A 21,229-nucleotide genomic window follows, 5' to 3' on the forward strand; every position below is an offset into this window, starting at 1 on the left:
TAACCTTCACTTTATAGTGGTGGTCGTTTTAAATTGCTACTAGAACAAATTGATGGCTTTGATGGTCATCTTCAAAAAAAACATGAGATTATAGTGATGTTTTAATTAAAAAAAACTATATAACATCATCAGTTTTTGTAAAAAAAGTTTTTGAGTTGAATAAATTTAACACATTCAAAAAAAAGAAAAAAAAAAGTAGAAAAGATTCACGGGAAGCAACCTAAAGTTCCACCGTAATGTGTGTTATGGTGGATAGCATGCCAGTCAGAGACATATGAATGTCTCGTTTGAACTGTCATCTATGAGTGTTGTGGAGGATATGGAGGACCCAAGGATATTGAATCTAAGATCGTATATAAACTCAAATAAAGAACTCTCTTTATTAATCTCTCTTAAGGAAACACTCACAAAACCTTAAGCTTCTCAAACACAATCTCAAACTCACAAAAGGTATGCAACATTTTTACACCTCTTTATATAGATAATATATTTCCTAAACTCATTAGTAATATCATTATCCTAAACCTATCTCAAATAGGATAAACATAACTTGTTCTCAAAGTTAACCTTCATGTTTATCTTCAACATTCTCCTCTTTAAACTTGAAGTTAGCTAAATCTTGAATTCCAACAAGCTCTCTCATTTATTTGAACTTGATTCTCCCAAGTGCCTTTGTTAGAATGTCCGCCTTCTGTTCTATGCCTGGAACGTGTTGAACTTTAATTTGCTCATTCTCAACACACTTTCTGATAAAGTGATATTGCTTATGAATATGCTTGCTTCGCCCATGGAACACATGATTCTTTGTTAGAGCAATAGCCGACCTGTTATCAATGTATATTGTTACCCTCTTACACGACTTCTCTGTGATTTCTTCAAGGAGTTCTTGTAGCCATATTTCTTGTTTTGCTGCTTCGGTAGCTGCCATGAATTCAGCTTCACAAGATGATAGAGCTACAATCTCATGTTTCTGAGAGCACCATGTAATAGGACACTTATTCAAGTAAAATATGTGTCATGTTGTACTTCTTCCGTCATCTTTGTCTATATTGTGACTGCTATTGGTATATCCGACCAAATCCATCTTGCTACCTCGAGTAAACGCCAGACCATGAGCCGTAGTTCCCTTTAAGTACCTTAGTATCACTTTCAACACAGCCGCATGAGAGGTCTTAGGGTCGTTCATGTATCGGCTCAGCAAACCTACACTGTATGCAAGATCAGGACGCGTATATAGTAAGTATCGCAGACATCCTATGTTCCACCTGAATTCCTTTTCATCAATGCTTTGTTCATCTCGTGCCTTAGACAAAACCAGACCTGCTTCCATTGGCGTGTTGACAGCGTTGCAGTCTTGCATTCATGTCTCTTGAAGTATCTTCGTCGTGTATCTCTCTTGGCGTAGAGTTATTTGTGTTGTTGTAACTCAATGTCAAGATAGTAGGTTAGTAGACCCAGACCACTCATCTCAAATATAGTGGACATCTCTCTTTTAAACTCGTGAATCATGTCGATGCTTGACCTGATAATAAGCAAATCATCAACGTACACTGCTACCAACAGAAGAGTCCCTTTCATGCGCCTAAAGTATAAGGATGGTTCCTTTGAACACTTGATGAACTTCAATTTGGCCAACTCCTTGTTCAACTTCTTGTTCCAAGCTTTCAGAGCTTGTTTTAAACCGTAGAGGGCTTTCTTCAGTTTATAAACCTTGTTTTCACTTCCACTGACCACAAAAACTTTAGGTTGGGTAACATACACATCTTCTTTCAACTCCCGGTGAAGAAACGTAGTCTTGACGTCTAGGTGATGCACTTCCCATCCGTTAGACGCCGCAAGTGCAATGATGAACCTGAAGGTCTCTATGTGTGCTATCGGTGCGAATACTTCTTCAAAGTCAATACCATGTCTCTGTATATAATATTTCCCTACAAGCCTTGATTTATGCTTATTTATGCTCCCATCTGAGTTTCGTTTGATTTTGAATATCCACTTGAGTCCTATTGGCTTGGCTCCTTCAGGCAGATCAACTAACTCCCACGTTTTATTTTTTTGTAATGGACGCAATCTCTGCTTCACACGCATCTTTCCATACTTTCTCTTGTATGGCATCCTCAAATTCCTATGGTTCTTCATTCATAAGCAACAATAGTCTTTCTCCTTCTATCTCCGCTAGGAGAACGTAATCACTCAAGTAGTTTGGCGCCTTGGTTGCTCTTGTTGACCTTTGTAGCTCATGCGTTGGTTCGTCATTAGTGTCAAATTATGCACTCGCGATAATAGGTGAGCCCGCATCACCTTTTTCTTCATTACTTTTGTCATCGTCTTCCTCTGTTTCTTTCTCGCCTTCATTGTCACTATCACTTTGACCCTCAAGTGTATTGAGAGGGAGTTTGAACATTCCTGGTTCCTCGGTTTCCTCAGACGATTTGATCCACTTCCAAGCTTTATTTTTGTCGAACGCAACATCCCTACTCACGACTATCTTCTTGCTTGTTGGATCCAATAACCTGTATGGTTTAGAACCAGGTTCAGTGCCCCGATGTATAAGGGACCTTGATCGATCATCTAGCTTACGTAGGTGTGGAGCATCTATCTTCGCATATCCTATACATCCAAATACTCTTATGTGTCTAACGCTCGGTTTTCTGCCTTTAAAGACCTCATATGGAGTCTGCGAGTTCAAGCTTCTGGTTGCAACACGGTTTATCAAGTAAGTAGAATGTCATATGGCCTCTCCCCACATATAATTTGGGATGTTCATGTTCTTCAGGAAGCTTCGTGTCGTCTCCATCGATGTTCTGTTTTGCCGTTCGGCCACTCCATTATGTTGCGGAGTGTATGGAGCAGTTAGTTGTCTTTGTATCCCTGATTGTTCACAGAACATGTTGAACTCTGTCGAAGTAAACTCTCCACTTCTGTCTGTCTGAAACATCTTCAAGCTCTGTTTTGTTTCATGTTCTACCATAATCTTAAAGCTTTTGAATTTTTCGAACGCGTCGTTTTTCTCTTTCAAGAGTATCTTCCACATATAGCGTGAATGATCGTCTATGAGGAAAAATATGTACTTGTTTCTTGCTGTGGTCGACGGTGTGATGGGGCCACATAGATCTCCATGCACTAATTCGAGTAGCTTTGTTGCTCGGAAAGAGGTTGATTGTGGAAATGCTTGTCTCGTTTGTTTCCCTAGTAAACATGACTCACATGTTTCTTTCTCGACTCTGATCTTTGGTATCTCTAGAACCAACTCCTTCTGTATCATTAGCTTCATTGAATCAGTGCCTATGTATCCTAATATCGCGTGCCATCGTGCACAATCGCTTTGAGTAACCAGCGGCAGGCACTTTGGGTCTCTTAACTCCATAAAAACGTTATACAGTCGGTTGCCTGATCTATTAGCTCGGACGATAAGGTTTCCCTCTTTATCATGTAGAGTCAGAGTATCACCTCTCATCCTTATATCACAACCTGCTTCAGTAGCTTGTCCGAGGTTGATGATGTTGCTTCGGAGATTTGGTATGAAGTATACATCTGACAGTAGCTTCTTCCCGCCATCTTGACTGATAAATAGGATGGAGCGTTTTCCTTTAATATCAACCCTTGAGTTATCACCAAACCTCACTTTTCCTGCAATCGTTTCATCTATGGACTTATAGTACTTTTTATTTCATGTCATATGGTTGCTCACACCATTGTCTAAATACCATATCCTATCCCCGTCTGTACTTGACTCGAATTCCTTAAGGCACACGTTTCTTTCATTGAGATATACTATATCATGCATCATCAAAGCATCTGTCTCCTCTGTATCTTCTTCTTTGTGCTCTTGTGTGTTTTGCAACTTAAGCAACCTATCAGGACATGCTGCCGCAAAGTGACCCAATTTGTCGCACCTAAAGCAGGTTACCTTGGAGGCATCTCGGTTCTCCCAGTAAGACCTAGAAGCATCTCGATTTTCCCAGTAAGATCGCCCCGTCCTCTTTCTTGGTTAGTGTATCTTCCTCCTTGACCCCTTCTTTTGTACTCGCCATAGTAGTTCGAGTTTGATTGTGACTCCATGTTGGCATACATTAACTTGCTTTGATTGTCTTGGCGATCTTCTTCTTCCTCACATATGTGTTATTCATAAGTTTTTAAACGCCCAATGATATCTTCAAAGCTAGTGGTTTTTAGGTCAAGGATTTGCTCAAGAGACGCAACTATATGGATATACTTTTTCCCTGGTAGGCTTTTGAGAAATTTCTTCACCAATTTGGTTTCTTCCGTAGCTTCTCCTAAAGCGGCTGATTTGGACGAGATTTCGGATAAATTTCCAACAAAATCATCTATGCTATGTTATCTTTCATCTTGAGTCGATCAAACTCAGCCATAAGCGTTTGAAGTCTCGCTTCCCTTATTCTGTTTGCACCAACGTGACGAGCTTTGATCGCGTCCCAGACCTTTTTTGCTGTCTCTAGTTCCCTGACTTGTAGATTCAACGCTTCCGGAATTGATTGAAATAGCAGAGCTGTTGCCATGTCGTTTTTTCGGCTTCATTAGATTCATTCTCCACCACCTCCCATACTTTATGGACTTTAAGCAAGATCTTCATGCGTATTACCCATACAGTATAATTGGTAGTGTTTAACATCAGACAACTTATCGAGGATGGTCCTCTTTCTTTAGGTTTTTTCACCACGGTTATTAGGTCTCCCATGATCGCTTCTTCTCTCTCTTATTGTGAGGCTCTGATACCACAATATTGAATCTAAGATCGTATATAAACTCAAACAAATAACTCTCTTTATTAATCTCTCTTAAGGAAACACTCACAAAACCTTAAACTTCTCAAACACAATCTCAAACTCACAAAGGTATGTAACACTCTTGCACCTCTTTATATAGATAATATATTTCCTAAACTCATTAGTAATATCATTATCCTAAACCTATCTCAAATAGGATAAACATAACTTGTTCTTAAAGTTAACCTTCATGTTTATCTCCAACAAAGGAGATTTCCTCTCCGTCACATCTCTTGTAGAAAGTGTCCACAACGTTGCTAGCCATTCATTTATGATTGGTCATCAGGTCCAAGGGATATCAGATTACCTCTCTCAGCATCAGTGAAAGACGCAACAAACGAGACAGGCTGGACACTTCCTTAACAAGATCAGACAATGCTCTACCGCTCCATATTCACTTAACTACCATGAAATTACTTCTACAGCAGTCTACCCCAGATTCTTTTCATTGGGTAGTTCAGGCCAAGGACTGCAAAGGGTTCTCTTCTTCGAAGACTTGGGAGGCGGTAAGGCCACAAGCTGAGGAAAAAGTGTGGGCCAAATCAGTGTGGTTCAGTGGAGCAATCCCAAGACAGGCTTTCATTATGTGGCAAGCAAATCTCAACCGACTACTGACGAAAGTAAGGCTTGCTTCTTGGGGTTTAAATATACAAACAGCTTGTTGTTTCTGCAGCAATCACGGCGAATCACGAGACCACTTGTTCCTCAACTGTACTTACACCATGGTGCTCTGGAACTGGATCTTCGAGCGGCTAGACCCTCATTGTACGGCTTTCCTAACGTGGGAAGAGCTCCTCTCTTGGTTATGAGTCTCAGCTGCATCAGCACCCTCAACCCTGAAGAATATAGCTACTCAATCCCTTCTCAACAATGTCTGGAGGCAGCGTAACTCTGCAGTTCACCTCAACGGATTCTTATCATTGCAGACAACTTTCAACACCATCGACAGGGAAATCCGCAACACCATTAATGCAAGAACACATAAGAGGAAGTTCACGACTCTTATGCAGCTTTGGATTAGATGACTCGTTCTTCTACTCTAATTTTATGTGCATACCTTGTTTTTTATCTCTTTTTTTGCCAAAGTATCACTAACTAGGCTTTTGTAACCCTGAACCTTTCATTTTATGATATTCACATTTTAGCACAAAAAATATATATGGCGGCACTAACGGTTGCAAATAGCGTCACCACGGGTCATCGCTATCAATCCTATGTAGCCAGAGGAGGCCTTGCATGGTTACGAACTCGTTGCTTGCTGAGGCTAGGTATTGACGTTGACTGATGATTATCCAATTATATATCTTCGGTGATTAAGGTTGCCGTTTGTCACCTACTGGTGTTCAGGCTTTAGGAATTTAATATTTCATTTTGTTATTCCTTGTTTCCTTGATACTCTATATGCAGTTTTTTTTGTTGAAGTAGAATTTGTGTTTCTTCGGTTCCATCATTGAAATAAACATACTTCGGAATAAAAAAAAACATTTTTCTCAATTTATTATATCAAAGATCACTTCTTGATACTAAAATAATTTTTGTAATGAAAATATAAAATAATTTATAACTAAACACTATTTTATTCTACTATTCCACTCGTTCTTCCACCCAATTTTTTTTATTTTAGATTATTTGACTTTCACCATAACTATTTACCATATAATTTTTCAATATCTGATTTTTTTTTTTAAAACAGCAGATAAACCAAATTCATTGATGACAGAAAAAAAACAAATTCATTTTATCTCTTAGCCAACCAAGTTTATTTTTGTAAAAAACTGATAATTTATCTATCTGTACTTCTTTTTCGGTAAACAATAGTTTCCAAACCTTAACATTTTTTTTTTGAAAAAGTGATAGTTTATCCAGTTTTCCTTCTATTTTCAGTAATAAGAATCCAAATAAAAGTTACATAGCGACTAGTTGTGTAACTTTTTTTATGATTCATTTTTAAAAGCTTCAAAATAATTTTTCTAATCGGAAAATTATATTTTAATATCAAAACTGTTAAAACTTAAATCCTTACCAGCTTGATCTTGTTTCCAGACATATGTCCTCAAATCCATACAATCATATATCCCGCAAAAATTGCAAACTAGAAATTTTGAGACGTGAACAAAAAGAACTATTTGGAGAAAAAATGTGAAGACACATTTTCACCAACACTACTAAATCACATTTTAAGTAAAACTGCAAGTTGCTCAAAAAAAAAAGAAAGTAAAACTGCAAAATTGCATACTTATTCAAAAACTGTGCATTCACATTTTTTTTGTATGAACCACAAATTTGCAGATTATAGTATCCACAAAAGCACATTTGTTAGCTAAAACTGCAAAAATCACATTGTCTATCAAAACCTTAATGCCAATTTTTTCTAGAACCGTAATCTAGCATTTTCCACTATAAACACAAAAACTTCATTGTATTCAAAATCTCGTAAACGTATTTTTCGGCGAGAACCATGATATTTTGCTAGAAAACACAACCACATGTTTTTCGTCAAAATCTCAAAATAGATATTGTAGCTAAAACTGCATAATCAAAAAAAAAAAATTAAAAAAAATTGGCAAAACTTTAAAAATAATATTGTCAAAACCAAAAAACAACAATTTCTTGCCAAATCTATAAATATTGCCTTCAAAACTAAAATCAAATCTCATGTTTACGTATATTGAGAGATGATATGTTTGAAGCAAGGGAGTGATAGTGAGACTGCTCTATAGAGTCATATGGGTTGAGAGTGTCGCTCATCATTTCACAATATTGTTCAAATGTATCGGTTCTTCCGTCATGATTTGTGGTAACGACATAGTTCCGGTATAACCGAGGATGGTTCTGTATAACATTAACTTATATAAACTTATCGGGACGTTATTTTATATTTACCATGACAACTCATCTTCTCTGATTTTTGAAAAAGAGTCGTTTTTCGTTTCTACTTTCTGTATCAAGAAAACAGAGCAAGTCGAAGCAAGAAACAAAGTGTGAGTGATGCTTTCATCGAGACTCGATATGAAATTTCCAATAGACGAGCTGCACTCGCCTCAACCTCTTTTGCAAAAGTACATGCACTTTCCAATACATCGCTCTTTTTCAATACGCATCTTCTCAACATCTCCCCAACAATTGCAAGAAACCTGAGAAAGATTTGATTTTGTACGATTCAAAGACCAATGTTGTCTCTGTTTTCCCTCGTGGTGGGAATTCTGATGACCGAGCAGTAAATCTCTGATTATTTATGCATCGACTTGCTTCTACAATCTCTCGCTAATTTCCTGCCTACGTACTTTCCATCGTGGCGGCATGCTCTTCCGTCGAGAGGGCATTCTTAGCCGGTGTAAGACCCGCACATAAGTGAAGATCATATTTCTTCTATTATACCAAAATACGGACTGGTGAAGATTGGCAAGAATAGAGTAATCTGGGTCGAGAATATCGTTCTCTTACTGGTCAAAGAACCACCACATGCGTTTTGAAAAATCTTAAGAAAATTGGATTCTGGAGCTGTTTTGCAGATACGTATATGGAATTGGAAAGATAAAAAAAATGACTCTCTTGTGAGATATGTTGATGGAAGTAGGGTCTACAACTTCAGGGAGGGATTTTTTTGAAAATTTAAGGTAACAAAATCATGTCCACCAATCCTTAGAAGCTTGATGGAGTTTTAACAAGCTCAGAAGTTCTCTATCATGTCTCTATTCTAGAACAACATGAACCCATTAAAAGAGGAAGATGAGAACTTATGGGGTTTGCAAAAGACCAAAAGTATCCTTCTTTTTGAGATTGATTGGGACGCTATAGATAAACGTTGTGGAACTATTTAATATTTCAAAATTCATGCAGAGGACTAGTGAAACCTACATTATATTTCTTTTATGGGACATATTTATTGAAGCGGCTCATTATCTTTAATCTGAGACGAGCCCACTTATGAACATTTGCTTTTATCATGGAATTTATAACAGTAACATTTTCTCATTTTCGTTGCTAACTTGGTTTGTGAAGTAACAGTAGACAGACATGTCAATTAGGACTGAAGCCCGCAGTCCGAACCCGTCCAGCCTAATTTTTTTTTGGAATTGGGCTTAGTTTTATAAGCACATATAAAATTGGGTCTTTCGGACTAAGTCCATTTGGGCTTTGGGTATTTTGGGCATCAATCCGTTTGAGCTAAAGCCGGCCCGAAAACGTGAAATTTTATATTGTATTTTAAATATTATCGTTCTTGCAATCAAAACCATTAATAATATTGACATATTATTTAATATTTTTATCCAAACTCTAATAAAGAAAATATAAAAGTTATGTATTTTATTATTTGATCATCACAAGTGTCACATTTTAAATTTTGCAAATGTACCTTTTTCTTTTATGTATACCATGTTTTTTTTTTTAAATTTCAAAATACGAAGTATTGAAACGTTTGACTATGTTAATTTTGTTCTCTTATATATTTAGTTTAATATATATTTTATTATTTACATTTTATTAAATTTGGCTTGTTTATAATATGTTTTTAAAGCATATAAAAAAAGTAAAAAATATTTGACAAGAGAAAAGTTTAAACTCATTTTATATTTTAAAACAAAAAAAATGAAATTGTTTTGAATGAAAATTCACATATATTAAAATGATGGAAGTGAAAATGATAAATTATTTTTCGAAAAACCCAAAAAAACCCGAAAAACCCTATAGCCCTATAAAGACCCAACCGAGCTTTGAAACCTAGGCCCAAAATATTTCTAGACCGGGCTCAAATATTTACGGACTTAGTGGGTTTGGGCCGGGCCGGCAAGGCCGGCCCTGAGATTTTGGAGGCTTGTGGCTGTATTTATGTAAAAAAAATTTTTTACAAATTTGGAGGCCTAAATTTTTTTTCGGAGACTTATTCGTATGTAATTTTTTAAAAAAATTTGGAGGCCTGTTGCAAATGTTTCACTACGCATTTCCCAGGGCCGGCCCTGCGGACCGGACCAATCCAAATTGACACCCCTAAGTAACAGAGACCAATATGGTTAGAACAGACAAATTTATTGGAGAAGCAAAATTAAAACTAACAAGTGACAGAGCTGCAATAATCCATGAGAAAAGGAAATGTCTCTTTGTTCTCATCCTTTTGCTACTTGAAATGTCCCTTGAAAAACGATAATAATTAGGTGATTCAAAGTGTCCTTTAACTAATGTTGGAATTTAAGTAAGATAAAAGGTAGCAGCAATCGGTGCGAGTCCACTGGTACTGGTAATCTATAGAGGGCCATTGAATCATGATTAAAAATATTGATTACCTACCTAATCATGGCCTATTAGTTTAGCAATGAATTCATTAATTAACAATATTGACATGCTAAATTCAACTGTTATTATTTGTTTATTTTGAAAAAGGATGGCCTATAGTCAACGAATTAGCGGTTTCATCTCGAGTTCTTTTTAGTTTCATGATTTATACAAATTTCGCGTATAACTCAGATATGCGTCTTTGTTAAACCTAAGTGATGATACAACATCGACATTGATATATAGACCATTCACTTATATAAATTTATGTTCATTTGTAATCGTTGTTTGCTTAGTCGAAATGGTTAGTCGAGTTGTGCATTCCTATATCTAAATGATTGTTCGTAAACAAATTTGCGTGAGAAATGATAGTAACTTTTCACTTTATGGTGGTGGTTGCTATATACAGCTACTAAAACAATTTGATGGTCAGTATAAATATCTTCAAAACTGCGTGAAAAAAGTGGAGAAGATTCACAAGAAGCAACCTAAAGTTCCACGCTTTTCCTGAAGTAAACAAAGGCTGATGAAGAATCCAATATACTATCTAAAGTTATATTATAGACAATGATATTGACCATTTTTATTCATTATGGTTTGACATTGAGCCTCGTTTCTTTTGTTAATCGAGCCTCATTTCTTTTTATAACTATGTTATCTTGTAATCAAAAATCGAATTTTATATCTTTAATAAAATATGTTTAATTTCCAAGCTAAAAAATAATCTTTGTCGGTTTCCAAATGACATTAAAGACCAAGAAGGCGAGCTAAAGAAGTTCTGCTAAAATGAGACTGAAGCTTGAAGCAGGCTTGCGTAGGATACAACGTGTGCACACGTCTATGTGGACCCGTTGTTTTCGCAGTTAAAGCTGACAGGTTCGACTATTGTTTTACACATTTTCCAGATTAAAAGCCAAAAACAAATTGGGACATTCAAAATATAATCTCCAAAATGTTAATTACAATCATTGCCAAAATATATACATAAGAATCTTATAGTAACAGTATACTCGCATATTGGGGTTAAGATTTTTGATACTTTGTTTCATTTGATGTAATAGGCAAGAAAATTAACAGATATTAAGCTTCCATAAAATTGTATTGGGTTAATTGACTCTCTTTTGTTTTTGTTTTTCAATATAGAAAGGATAATTGACTTTAAACACCAATAAACATAAAAGGATTTTGAGTCGCCATAACAATTGTCAACGACACAACGCGTTTATTTGATAATATTTTACTTTGATGCGCTTTATTCTCTTAAGATTAGATATATGCATTTTGTTGTAAATACATATTAAAATAGTGTTTAGTATTTACATTGACTTCACCACATAAAACCCCCATGGGCGAAACGAACACATATATAAGCCAAAGGATATGGAAACTATCAACACACAAGAATATTTCAAATCTGGAATACACAAACAATCTTCTTTCCTGTTTAGCATTCATGTGCGTGTTTTTTTGTTTTTTAGGCAATTTCTTTTATCAATTGGGCTTCTTCTTTTTTCTCTCTAGAAGCTCATTTTTATTTCTCCAAATTAATTAATTTCTTTTGCACAAACTACAAATGGAAATAGCTTTGAACAGGAATGACTACGTAGAAGAGTTCATGAAAGCTCTTGAACCGTTCATGAAGGTAACTTCATCTCCTTCTTCTCCATCTTCATCAAAAGCAATACCAATTACTCATGATAACCAAACATTACCGGTATGTAATCAAACCGGTCCAATTGGGCTAAACCAGCTCACTCCCACTCAAATCCTCCAAATTCAAACAGAGTTACAACTCAGACAAAACCAAGCTCGTCGTGGCTGCAGTGGCCACGACCTCAATGTTCTGAACGCTAAACCAACCCTAATGAAGAAAACCAACGTAACTAAACCGGCTAAACTATACCGAGGCATTAGACAACGGCATTGGGGAAAATGGGTTGCTGAGATCCGGTTGCCTAAAAACCGAACCAGGTTATGGCTTGGTACGTTCGAAACCGCGGAAGAAGCTGCATTAGCTTATGACCAAGCTGCTCATAAGATTAGAGGAGAAAACGCTCGTCTCAACTTCCCCAACATTGCTTTTCTTGGAGAATATAATCAGACCTTGTCTCCTTCTGTCAACGCTAAGATTGAAGCCATCTGCAATAGCTCAGAGCTTCCCCCGTCTAAGCTCAAGAAACCGGCGAAAACAGAGGAAGGGTTCTTTGGTTTTCACTATATGGGTCATGAACTGGAGCAAGAACGTGAAGTTCCGGATAACTTCGGATACAGGTCGGGTTCTTCTCCAGAGTCGGATTTAACGTTGTTTGATTTCTCAAGCGAATGTGTGAAGGAAGATGAGAGCTTTTGCATGGGTTTGCAGAAGTGTCCTTCTTTTGAGATTGATTGGGACGCTATAGAAAAACTCTCTGGATCTATTTAATCTTTCATGATTCATTCGTTTATAAATTCTTAGTAGATTATATTTGGGGAAATTACATGTTTATCACTTTCATGGTACCACTTTTCATTTTTACCACCACTAATGAGACATTTTCAAAAATACCTTCTTCATTAAGTGGCAAAAGACTCTTATGCCCTTCTTATTTATATATATAATAAATTATTATTTAAATAAAAAAAATAAAAAATAATAAAAAAATAAAAAAAAATAAAAAAATAAAAAAATAAAAAAAAAATAAAAAAATATTTTTTTATGTTTTCGAATTATACTTTTTCAAATTCGAACTTTTTTATAAAAAAAATTTTTTGAATTTTTTTGAATTTTTTTTATTTTTTTTTCAAATTTCTTTTTGAAAAACGAAAATTATGTTTGAAACTATTTTTTATATATTTTTTAAGTATTTATATATTTATTAGAATCATAAATTTCACATTCCAAAACCCTACCCCACCCTTCAACTCTAAACCCTAAGTCTAGATTAGTTAACCCTAAGGGTATAATTGTATTTTACCCTTCATTAAAAGGGAATGTAAAAGTGGTTAGTGTAAACATGAAAAGTGGTACTATGAATGTGGTATTTGTGGCAATTTCCCATTATATTTTCAGAGCTTTGTAATGGAACTTCTTCATGCAGAGGACCAGTGAAGCCCACTATGTTCAGATTTTTAATGTATGGTCAGATTTTTAATGGACCGAGTTTTTTTGGAAATGCCCAATATCTTTGAACTCCGAAATGAGTCCACTACTTCAGACATTTGTTTTATCATGCACGTCATAATAATAAAAACATTTACCCAATTTCATAATTATTTGCTTGGGTTTGTTTCTGTTTTATGTTTTGTTAAACCTGATTGTTCCTTGTTTTTTATTTTCAACCATAGTATGTAGTTGCGAGTAGTTTTGCTGTTTAAAGCACTCACGATAACAATCATGGTTAAAATCACAAAGAAATAAGTATAACAATTATATGTATAGTTCTCGGTTTACAAGGGAATCTTTCGCCCAGTAAAACATATTGAATCAGTTAGTTATTCCTTGATAATTGTGAATCTGAGAGACGAACAAAACAGTGACACATGTAAATTGAATATGGCTTCCCATTGTCACGGCATTCTTCTTCACATGCATCCCCATGTGCACATTCAAATCATATACATATGGTCTTTGTTCATGTTCCTTTTTCAAAGTTTAATATGAACATTAATGCTTGAGGTTGGACAGATCAAAGATCTCGAAGAGCAGACCGCCGACATTTGCAGTGTAGACACGTGTAAAGAATCTACTCGAGCTCTTTATTACATGCAGTTACACATACATATGCGCATGTTGAGAGCCTGAGAAGCAAATGATATGGACATCAAGAGGAACACGTACCTTACTTAACGTATGTATTGTTTTTCATGCGGTGCAAGTAAACAAAACGGAGAAACTATTGCACCTTTTAACTTTTTGTGGTTAAAATGTACTTTCATTCGCAACAGAAAAGAAGACTTGGAAGTTGAAGAATTTGTCATTTCTCAGTCATTATCAGCACCAAGTACTCTGTATGTTCTCTTGGCGTGGAGAAAGTAACGGACCTACCATGGATGTGTGTCTAATTCTCACTAGTCGACAATCTACATCCTAGTAATCTCGCATTAACTTCTTTTTTAGTTTACTCCTTTTTATTGATCGAATTGTTTACTAAATGTTTTTTTGTAACTAAAGAGTTAAAAATATAAAAGCAACAATATTAATATCTATAAGTTTGTGAAGCGAAACTTCGCCTTTGTAATCTAAACAAATTTTATAAGAGAAAAAGAGTGCTACTTTAGGATTTCACCAATAAACGTTATCTTTGAATTTTTATACCGGTTTAGTAAATGTATTGTTCGGTATTTAAATGCAGGATTTTAAAATTGACTCCAAACATTTGCAAAGAAACTATGATGCATTTTACAAGAGCTTTTCCAGGAGAAAAATTACATTTTGCAAGATTTCTCGACGAAATAGCCATATAGGAGAGAAAATATGATTACATCACAAAACGATACAATATTCTTTAGAATTTAACATATGGTATACCTCTTCCCATACAATATGTAAAAGGTAAAAAATGCCTTTCAAGCAAGATCATGGTGAACAAGATCAACCTATATATATATATAGGCACATTATGAAATTTGCCTTTATATATCTTGTACAATGTTCCGTTCTAGGATAGAGATATACATATCATCTATAAGTATATACATATATATAACATATATATATATATATATATGCATTTATGGGCAATGGTTATTTATACTAAAAACTCCATTGGTCCCTTCATGCATGTTCATTGCTAAATTTGTTTCCACTCCACCAACCGTCGCAAGAAATCCATCACCTGAATATTTAGCAGAAGTATATCATTATATTTGAGTAACCATAGGTATTAATATACGGGGTATACATACATACGCAAAAATAGATGAATGTATACTTTTAACATGTTCGTATATTTGTATATGTACTTGCCTCAAGTGGGTCTTGCAAAGAATACGAAGCATTGGTGTCTTTGGGAAACTTGGTGACAAGAAGACCTAAGCCTTGTCCTCTCTCTTGAAGCAGCTAATTTAGAAGACACAAATTAAAACGGAAACAAACACAATTAGAATTTTGAAACTAATTGTATACATCTCACGTAAATTGAATTTGTCTACCTTGAAAGCATCTTCATCGGTTCGATCATCACCAATGTAAATAGGAAATACATCGCTAGAGTTATCAAATCCTTCAACAGCCAGAGTATAAAATTTAGAATTGTTTATTTTAATTCTGGTAAAACCACTTAAGAGCCATATTATGGTTGATGAAAAAAAGATTTTTGCAAAATAAAAATACAAGACATGGAAAAATATCTCACCAAGTGACTCTAACAAAAACTCAAGGGCCTTGCCTTTGTCCCATTTAATCATAGGTCGGATTTCAAAAACCTGATTAAAGTCCAAAATAAATAAGTTAGATTGTTTTTAATGCAAAAAATCTAACTTACTTAAATTCACCAATAAGAACATGCCACTCTATGTTCAAAAAAAGAACATGCCACTTCGTACCTTCCGACCTTGGGACAGTTTCAGTGTCGGATAGTTCTTTACCACCGACCGAACTTTTAAAGCCAGTTCGCTCCATTTCTGAATATTTTTTCAAAGAAAATTGGTATTAAGTACATGAGTAATTAGCTTTTAAAAATTTAACACATATCTGAAACGTTTGTACTAATTTTTTTTTTACCTTCTCGTCGACACAGCGGAAGTGCACAGAAAGGCAGAACTTGTTGTTCTCCACTTTGGCTCCAGGTGTTGATTTGGTTTTCTCCACTAATTGTTTAAAAGCCTACAAATTTATTTTAAATTTACTACTCAGTCACATACATATTTTACAAATAGAGAATAAACCAAAAAAAAAAAAGAATGAAACAAAATTGTATTTTACCTCATCAATCATGGGAAGAAAATCTCCGGCTGGTTGATAAAGAACAGATGGTTTATCCTAAAAAAAAAAGTAAAACTTGTTTACAACTAAATAAATTTTGGATTATAATTCTATAATTATTTAAGCTTAATATATAATCTTAAATAGGATTGTAACCTTATTGTATCTAGAGAAACCTTTTGTTGGCCCTTTAATATCCATTCCATGGCTTCCAGCATAATACAGTTCTGCTAGCTTCACAAAGCTATAAACCTGCAAAAGTATTTCATTTAGAAGTTAAACTTAAATTTGTTCAGTAATAAATGAATAATACTTTTTTTAATTTTATAAAAATGTACCTTGTCTATGCATCTACCAGTAACTATAGAAGTTGGAAAACACTTTGCCAGCTTTTTCACAGTTCTTCTCATCTGTGAAACATACAGAATATAATATTTAATAATGGAAGAAATAATAAGCTTGGAAAATATGGAGAATTTAACTGGATTAATTATAAGAACCTTGCTGGATATGAAAGCTCTGTCTGGATCAGCGACGATAGGAGAAAGAGTACCGTCATAATCAAGAAACATAACGATTTCTTTTCCTCTTGAAGCTTCAATGATCCGTTCAAACATGTCAAGTGCCGATGGATGTCGTTTCTGGTAGAGATTAAACACAAGAAAGCAATAAAACTTTAGCATCATCTAAGGAAAACAAGAAATAGAAAACAGAGTTTGTCTGAAAAAAGCGTGTGATTGTTCATGGAGCTTACCATCCAAGAATTGAGCTCTTCTTCTGAGGAAGTGGAAGGGAGTGATTTGAGATGAGTAGGAGAAGAAGCTCTCATGGAGTCAACCCAAGAGTTGAGTCTCTGACTTTGGTCGCCATTGATCTCGAGGCTTTTGAGTAGTTTCTTCTTGGAAATTGAGATGTGACCAGGAGCAGTCGGTGGTTTTTGAGCGGAAGGAGTAAATACGGAGGAGTTAGAGACGGTGGAGACCGTTATGATTCCCGTCGTGGCGTCTGGTACGACGACGTTTTGGCTCACCATTTTATAAGAAAATATAAAACAGAGGAGAAGGAACGAGAATTATTCGAATAAGTGATTTGGTTGTTTTGCAGTGTTCAAAGAGACGAGAGATAGTGTGGGAGAAATGCGGTGACCAAGAGGTGGCTTATATAGATGCACAAGACTTAGTGAGAGAGAGAAGAGGAGAGAGAGTCTCGTTACAAGTGGGAGCAATGGGACCGAGATTATGAGGTGGGACCTACAAGCCGGCCCAGCTGAATGAGGTGGTGGTGACTCTTCTCTTTGTCTGAATTGGCCCCACAATAATGCACGTGTCTCAGATGCAGTATAACTTCGTATATATGTTTTCTATTAACCTAACGTTGCCGAATCATATGATAATTTATGTAATCGAGTTACATTTCTCACAAACTAATTAATGTCCGTTTCTTCATAGACATCGACATTTTTGTTTCGTTTGGGAAATTCAGTTGTGATAGGGAAACTTATATGATGCATATAATATAGTAGTGACTATGATATAGTTGAATAGTTCACTGATTAATGAGAATTCAGAACTGTAATAACTAAAAAAGGGGGAGGTCAGCAGCTTCCACGATCTATTAAACATCCAGTAAAAAAATTTATTATCATGACCATATTTATCAGAATTTTTACTGACTATTTTATCTAATCTATTTTTTATCTACTATTGAAAAGTCATAGTTGGAACATTTAATTAGTTACCTAACAAATTAAATTATATATATACACTAGATGATAATTCGCACATATACACGGTGTGAATTTTTATAATAGTGTTTGTTTATTAAATGGTTTTTACATTTTGCAACACTACAATCTTTATCGATTATAAAATGACGAATACAAATGTTGGTCTGTTAAATATATCATCGTTTAATTATTTATAAGACTTCATATACACAAAAAGAAATTAAGTTTTGCGGCTGACACAAATCACCAAAATCAAATAGACAACATCGATTGTGTAATGACGAAAGGAAATTAAGTTTTATGCTCTTGATATATTTACTATTGACTCTCCATAAGTGATTTTATTTTCTAGCTCTATAAAATTATGTTTTCGTTATTGTCTTTGTTTCATTGATATGAGTTAAGTTTCTTTTTTAACTTCTTCTATGAATTCGGTGAATTACGTAAGTGTCAATTTAAAAAAAAATAGACATCTCTATAAATTAGTTTCACTCTAGATACATATCTAAGAATCAAAATTTTGTAAAAAAATCACCGCCAAACTATATTAACATAATAGTGTTCAAATCTAATATATCAAGTTATTATAGAATATAAGTGCACACTCGAAATATAAATGTCTATCTAGTTATTCACCAGCTCGGTCTAAAAATCATCTAATTCTAGAACAACAAAACAAATTACTTATTTCACCATTTCGGATAATATTTCAATCTGAACGGGTAATATCTGAACCCGAATGGATATCCGAAGATAACCAAACTTAAGTATACTTAACCCAATATTTCTAGTTTACTTTTTTTATTTTATTTAAAATATTTATATTAATGATGATTATTGCTCAAAATTAGATAATATAGATATAATTATGAACAAAATCATTTGTTACTCATTTAAAATACATATCAAGCTCGTGTTTCTTGCATTAACAAAAATTGCATCTAAAATTTCAAAACAACAACTAAATTAGTCTCTTTCTATTTTTAAGGTTTTATCTCCAAACCTATTAATAGTTTAATCTTTTAAAAATTAGAAAACCAGTTAAGTTAAAATATATTTTAAATACAAAAACTTAAACAATGAATAATTTATTTATGTTTTCTTCAAAATTTAAATATCTAAACACGACCCAAAATATTCGAACCCGAACATAAAATACAGGAACCCGACTCGAAGTGTAGAAATATCTGAACGGGTTCTATACCTTTATACTGAAATACCCGATATGAACCCGAACGCCCACCCCTACGATATATGTTCATTTGTATCTTGTTTGAACAAAAAAAGGTTAAACCATTGATCACAAAAAAAATTAATGTGAGACTTTTACCATTTTTTTGTAATTTATAGTTGTTTTTAAAACTTCAAAATATAACATATAAGGAAATATCTATTTTTTTTATTATATGCTTAATGTGATTGTTTAATTATTTTTAATAGTATACAATTAAACAAAAAAGAGAGAGGTTAGAAAAATTATTATCAAATATGTATTATTCATAATCATTAATTTTCATATATATGTTAAACATATTAGGTAATTCCATAGCTTTTATTTAAGGAAAAAAATATTCTTTTATATACTACTAATTAATTTGATAGTTAGTTTAATAAAAAACATAGTATATGTTTATATGGACAAACTTATTTTTCTAACAATTCTAAGAATCATTCTGATGATGACACGTGACTACAAAAACATGTTGTAATGCTCCATGATTAATATATAGGGGATTATTTATTACCTAATTTAATATATTCGAACTTACCAGATTTTGTGGAAGATTTAGGTATCACGATTAAGCTGTAAAGGGAAAGCAAATTCAATAAATACTGGTGAGATCCTAAAAAACTTTTTCATAGTGTTTTTGGGAGGTAGAGAAAGGAATTCAAACCCTAGCTGATATAGCTCTCAACTATATATCCAGAGAATGAATAATTTTGATGCACAATTTGTTAAGCTTAATTTCTATCAGCTTGCTCGAGAAGCCAAATTCTCTTTTTTCTCGAGTTTTTAAAGGACGGTATTACAGGAATGCTTCACCTCTGGATCCGATTCGTTCATATTCCCCGTCATATGGCTGGAGGAGTATTACTTCTGCTAGATCTTTGGTTTGTAAAGGACTAATTAAAAGGGTGGGAACAGGATCATCTATTTCAGTATGGAATGATCCATGGCTCCCATCCACTCGCCCGAGACCAGCTAACAAAAACCTTCATAATAGTTACCCGAAGCTCACAGTGGATTCTCTCATTAATTCGGAATCCCGCACATGGAATTTACAGGCAATTAGGGATTTGGTGGATCCACACGATGCAAAAATAATCGAAAGTATACCATTGTGTAGAAATCGGATGGAAGATAGGAATGGATGGCATTTCACCAAGAATGGGAAATATACATTACAATCAGGGTACCACGTGGAAAGGATTTATCCTGATAAGGAAAAGCCACCAGAATTTTATGGACCCAACGTTGATATACTTAAAGCTTTCTGCTGGAAAGTGAGGTGTCCTCCAAAATTAAAGCATTTTTTATGGCAGTTGATATCAGGGTGTATGGCGGTAACGAAAAATCTAAGGGCAAGAGGAATACAAGGAGATACGTGCTGTGCACGGTGTGGTGATCCTGAAGAATCAATAAACCATGTGTTTTTTGAATGTCCTCCAGCTCGTCAAGTCTGGGCACTATCTAAAATTCCATCAAATCCGAATATTTTTCCTATTGGCTCTCTTTTTGCTAATATGGACTATCTATTTTGGAGAGTTAATCCAAAGATGGAGGATCATCAGTTTGCATGGATACTATGGTACATTTGGAAGGGTCGAAACAATAAAGTATTTAGTAATCTTGATATTGATCCCATGGAAACACTTCGATTAGCAGAAGTAGAATCAACACTTTGGGCTGAGGCACAGGTTAGTAACAACAGGTGTGCACAAGAAGTACAAGTTAGGCCTAACGTAGGAACCACTGGAAGATGGTGTTTCACATATGGTTTTTGGAAAGATAACGACCTATTTTCAGGACAAGGTTGGCTCAGTACATTATCAGGGTTTGATGGTTTACTAGGAGCAAGGAATGTAAGGACTTGTCTTTCACCGCTTCATTCGGAGATGGAGGCATTAATTTGGGCAATGGAATGCATGAGAAACTTAAGACAGTTTCAGGTTACGTTTGCAACGAATTGTTCTCAATTGGTGAAGATGGTTTCGGAACCAGAAGAATGGCCAGCATTTGAAAGCTACCTGGAAGATATTAAGCTGTTGAGAAGAAGTTTCGTCAACTCAGATATTGTTCATGTACCTAGGACGGAGAATACAAGGGCGGATAGTTTGGCACGTAGTGCTCGGCAACAACCGTCTTTCGTCGTACACATGGATTCAGAGTTACCACTTTGGTTTACAGGGTCTATATGAGTCTGTAATCTTTTTGCTGTCAAAAAAAAAAAAAAAAAAAATTCTATCAGCTTAAATTGGTAGTTAATGGAAAATAGAGGATATCTAATGATTCTCCAAAAAAATATCGCCTCTTAAATGTTAAAA

At 34.7% G+C, this 21,229-nt stretch overlaps 2 protein-coding genes across 2 annotated transcripts; one reads left to right on the forward strand and one right to left on the reverse strand.

Moving 5' to 3' along the window:
- Positions 1–3,664: 3,664 nt before the first annotated feature.
- LOC103873940 (ethylene-responsive transcription factor ERF057) lies at positions 3,665–12,706 on the forward strand. Its single transcript, XM_033272314.1, has one exon. The coding sequence runs from the start codon at positions 11,629–11,631 to the stop codon at positions 12,475–12,477; it is 849 nt and encodes a 282-aa protein (XP_033128205.1). The 5' UTR covers positions 3,665–11,628; the 3' UTR covers positions 12,478–12,706.
- Positions 12,707–14,443: 1,737 nt separating this feature from the next.
- On the reverse strand, positions 14,444–17,695 carry LOC103873941 (probable trehalose-phosphate phosphatase J). Its single transcript, XM_009152349.2, has 11 exons — positions 16,712–17,695; positions 16,458–16,598; positions 16,296–16,367; positions 16,114–16,209; positions 15,958–16,014; positions 15,757–15,858; positions 15,579–15,656; positions 15,389–15,458; positions 15,186–15,256; positions 15,001–15,093; positions 14,444–14,869 (listed from the first exon to the last, which is right to left on the reverse strand). The coding sequence occupies exons 1-11, from the start codon at positions 16,988–16,990 to the stop codon at positions 14,825–14,827; spliced, it is 1,104 nt and encodes a 367-aa protein (XP_009150597.1). The 5' UTR covers positions 16,991–17,695; the 3' UTR covers positions 14,444–14,824.
- Between the last annotated feature and the right edge of the window lie 3,534 nt (positions 17,696–21,229).

This window comes from Brassica rapa, chromosome A06 (assembly GCF_000309985.2).
Source record: "Brassica rapa cultivar Chiifu-401-42 chromosome A06, CAAS_Brap_v3.01, whole genome shotgun sequence".
Lineage (NCBI taxonomy): Eukaryota > Viridiplantae > Streptophyta > Magnoliopsida > Brassicales > Brassicaceae > Brassica > Brassica rapa.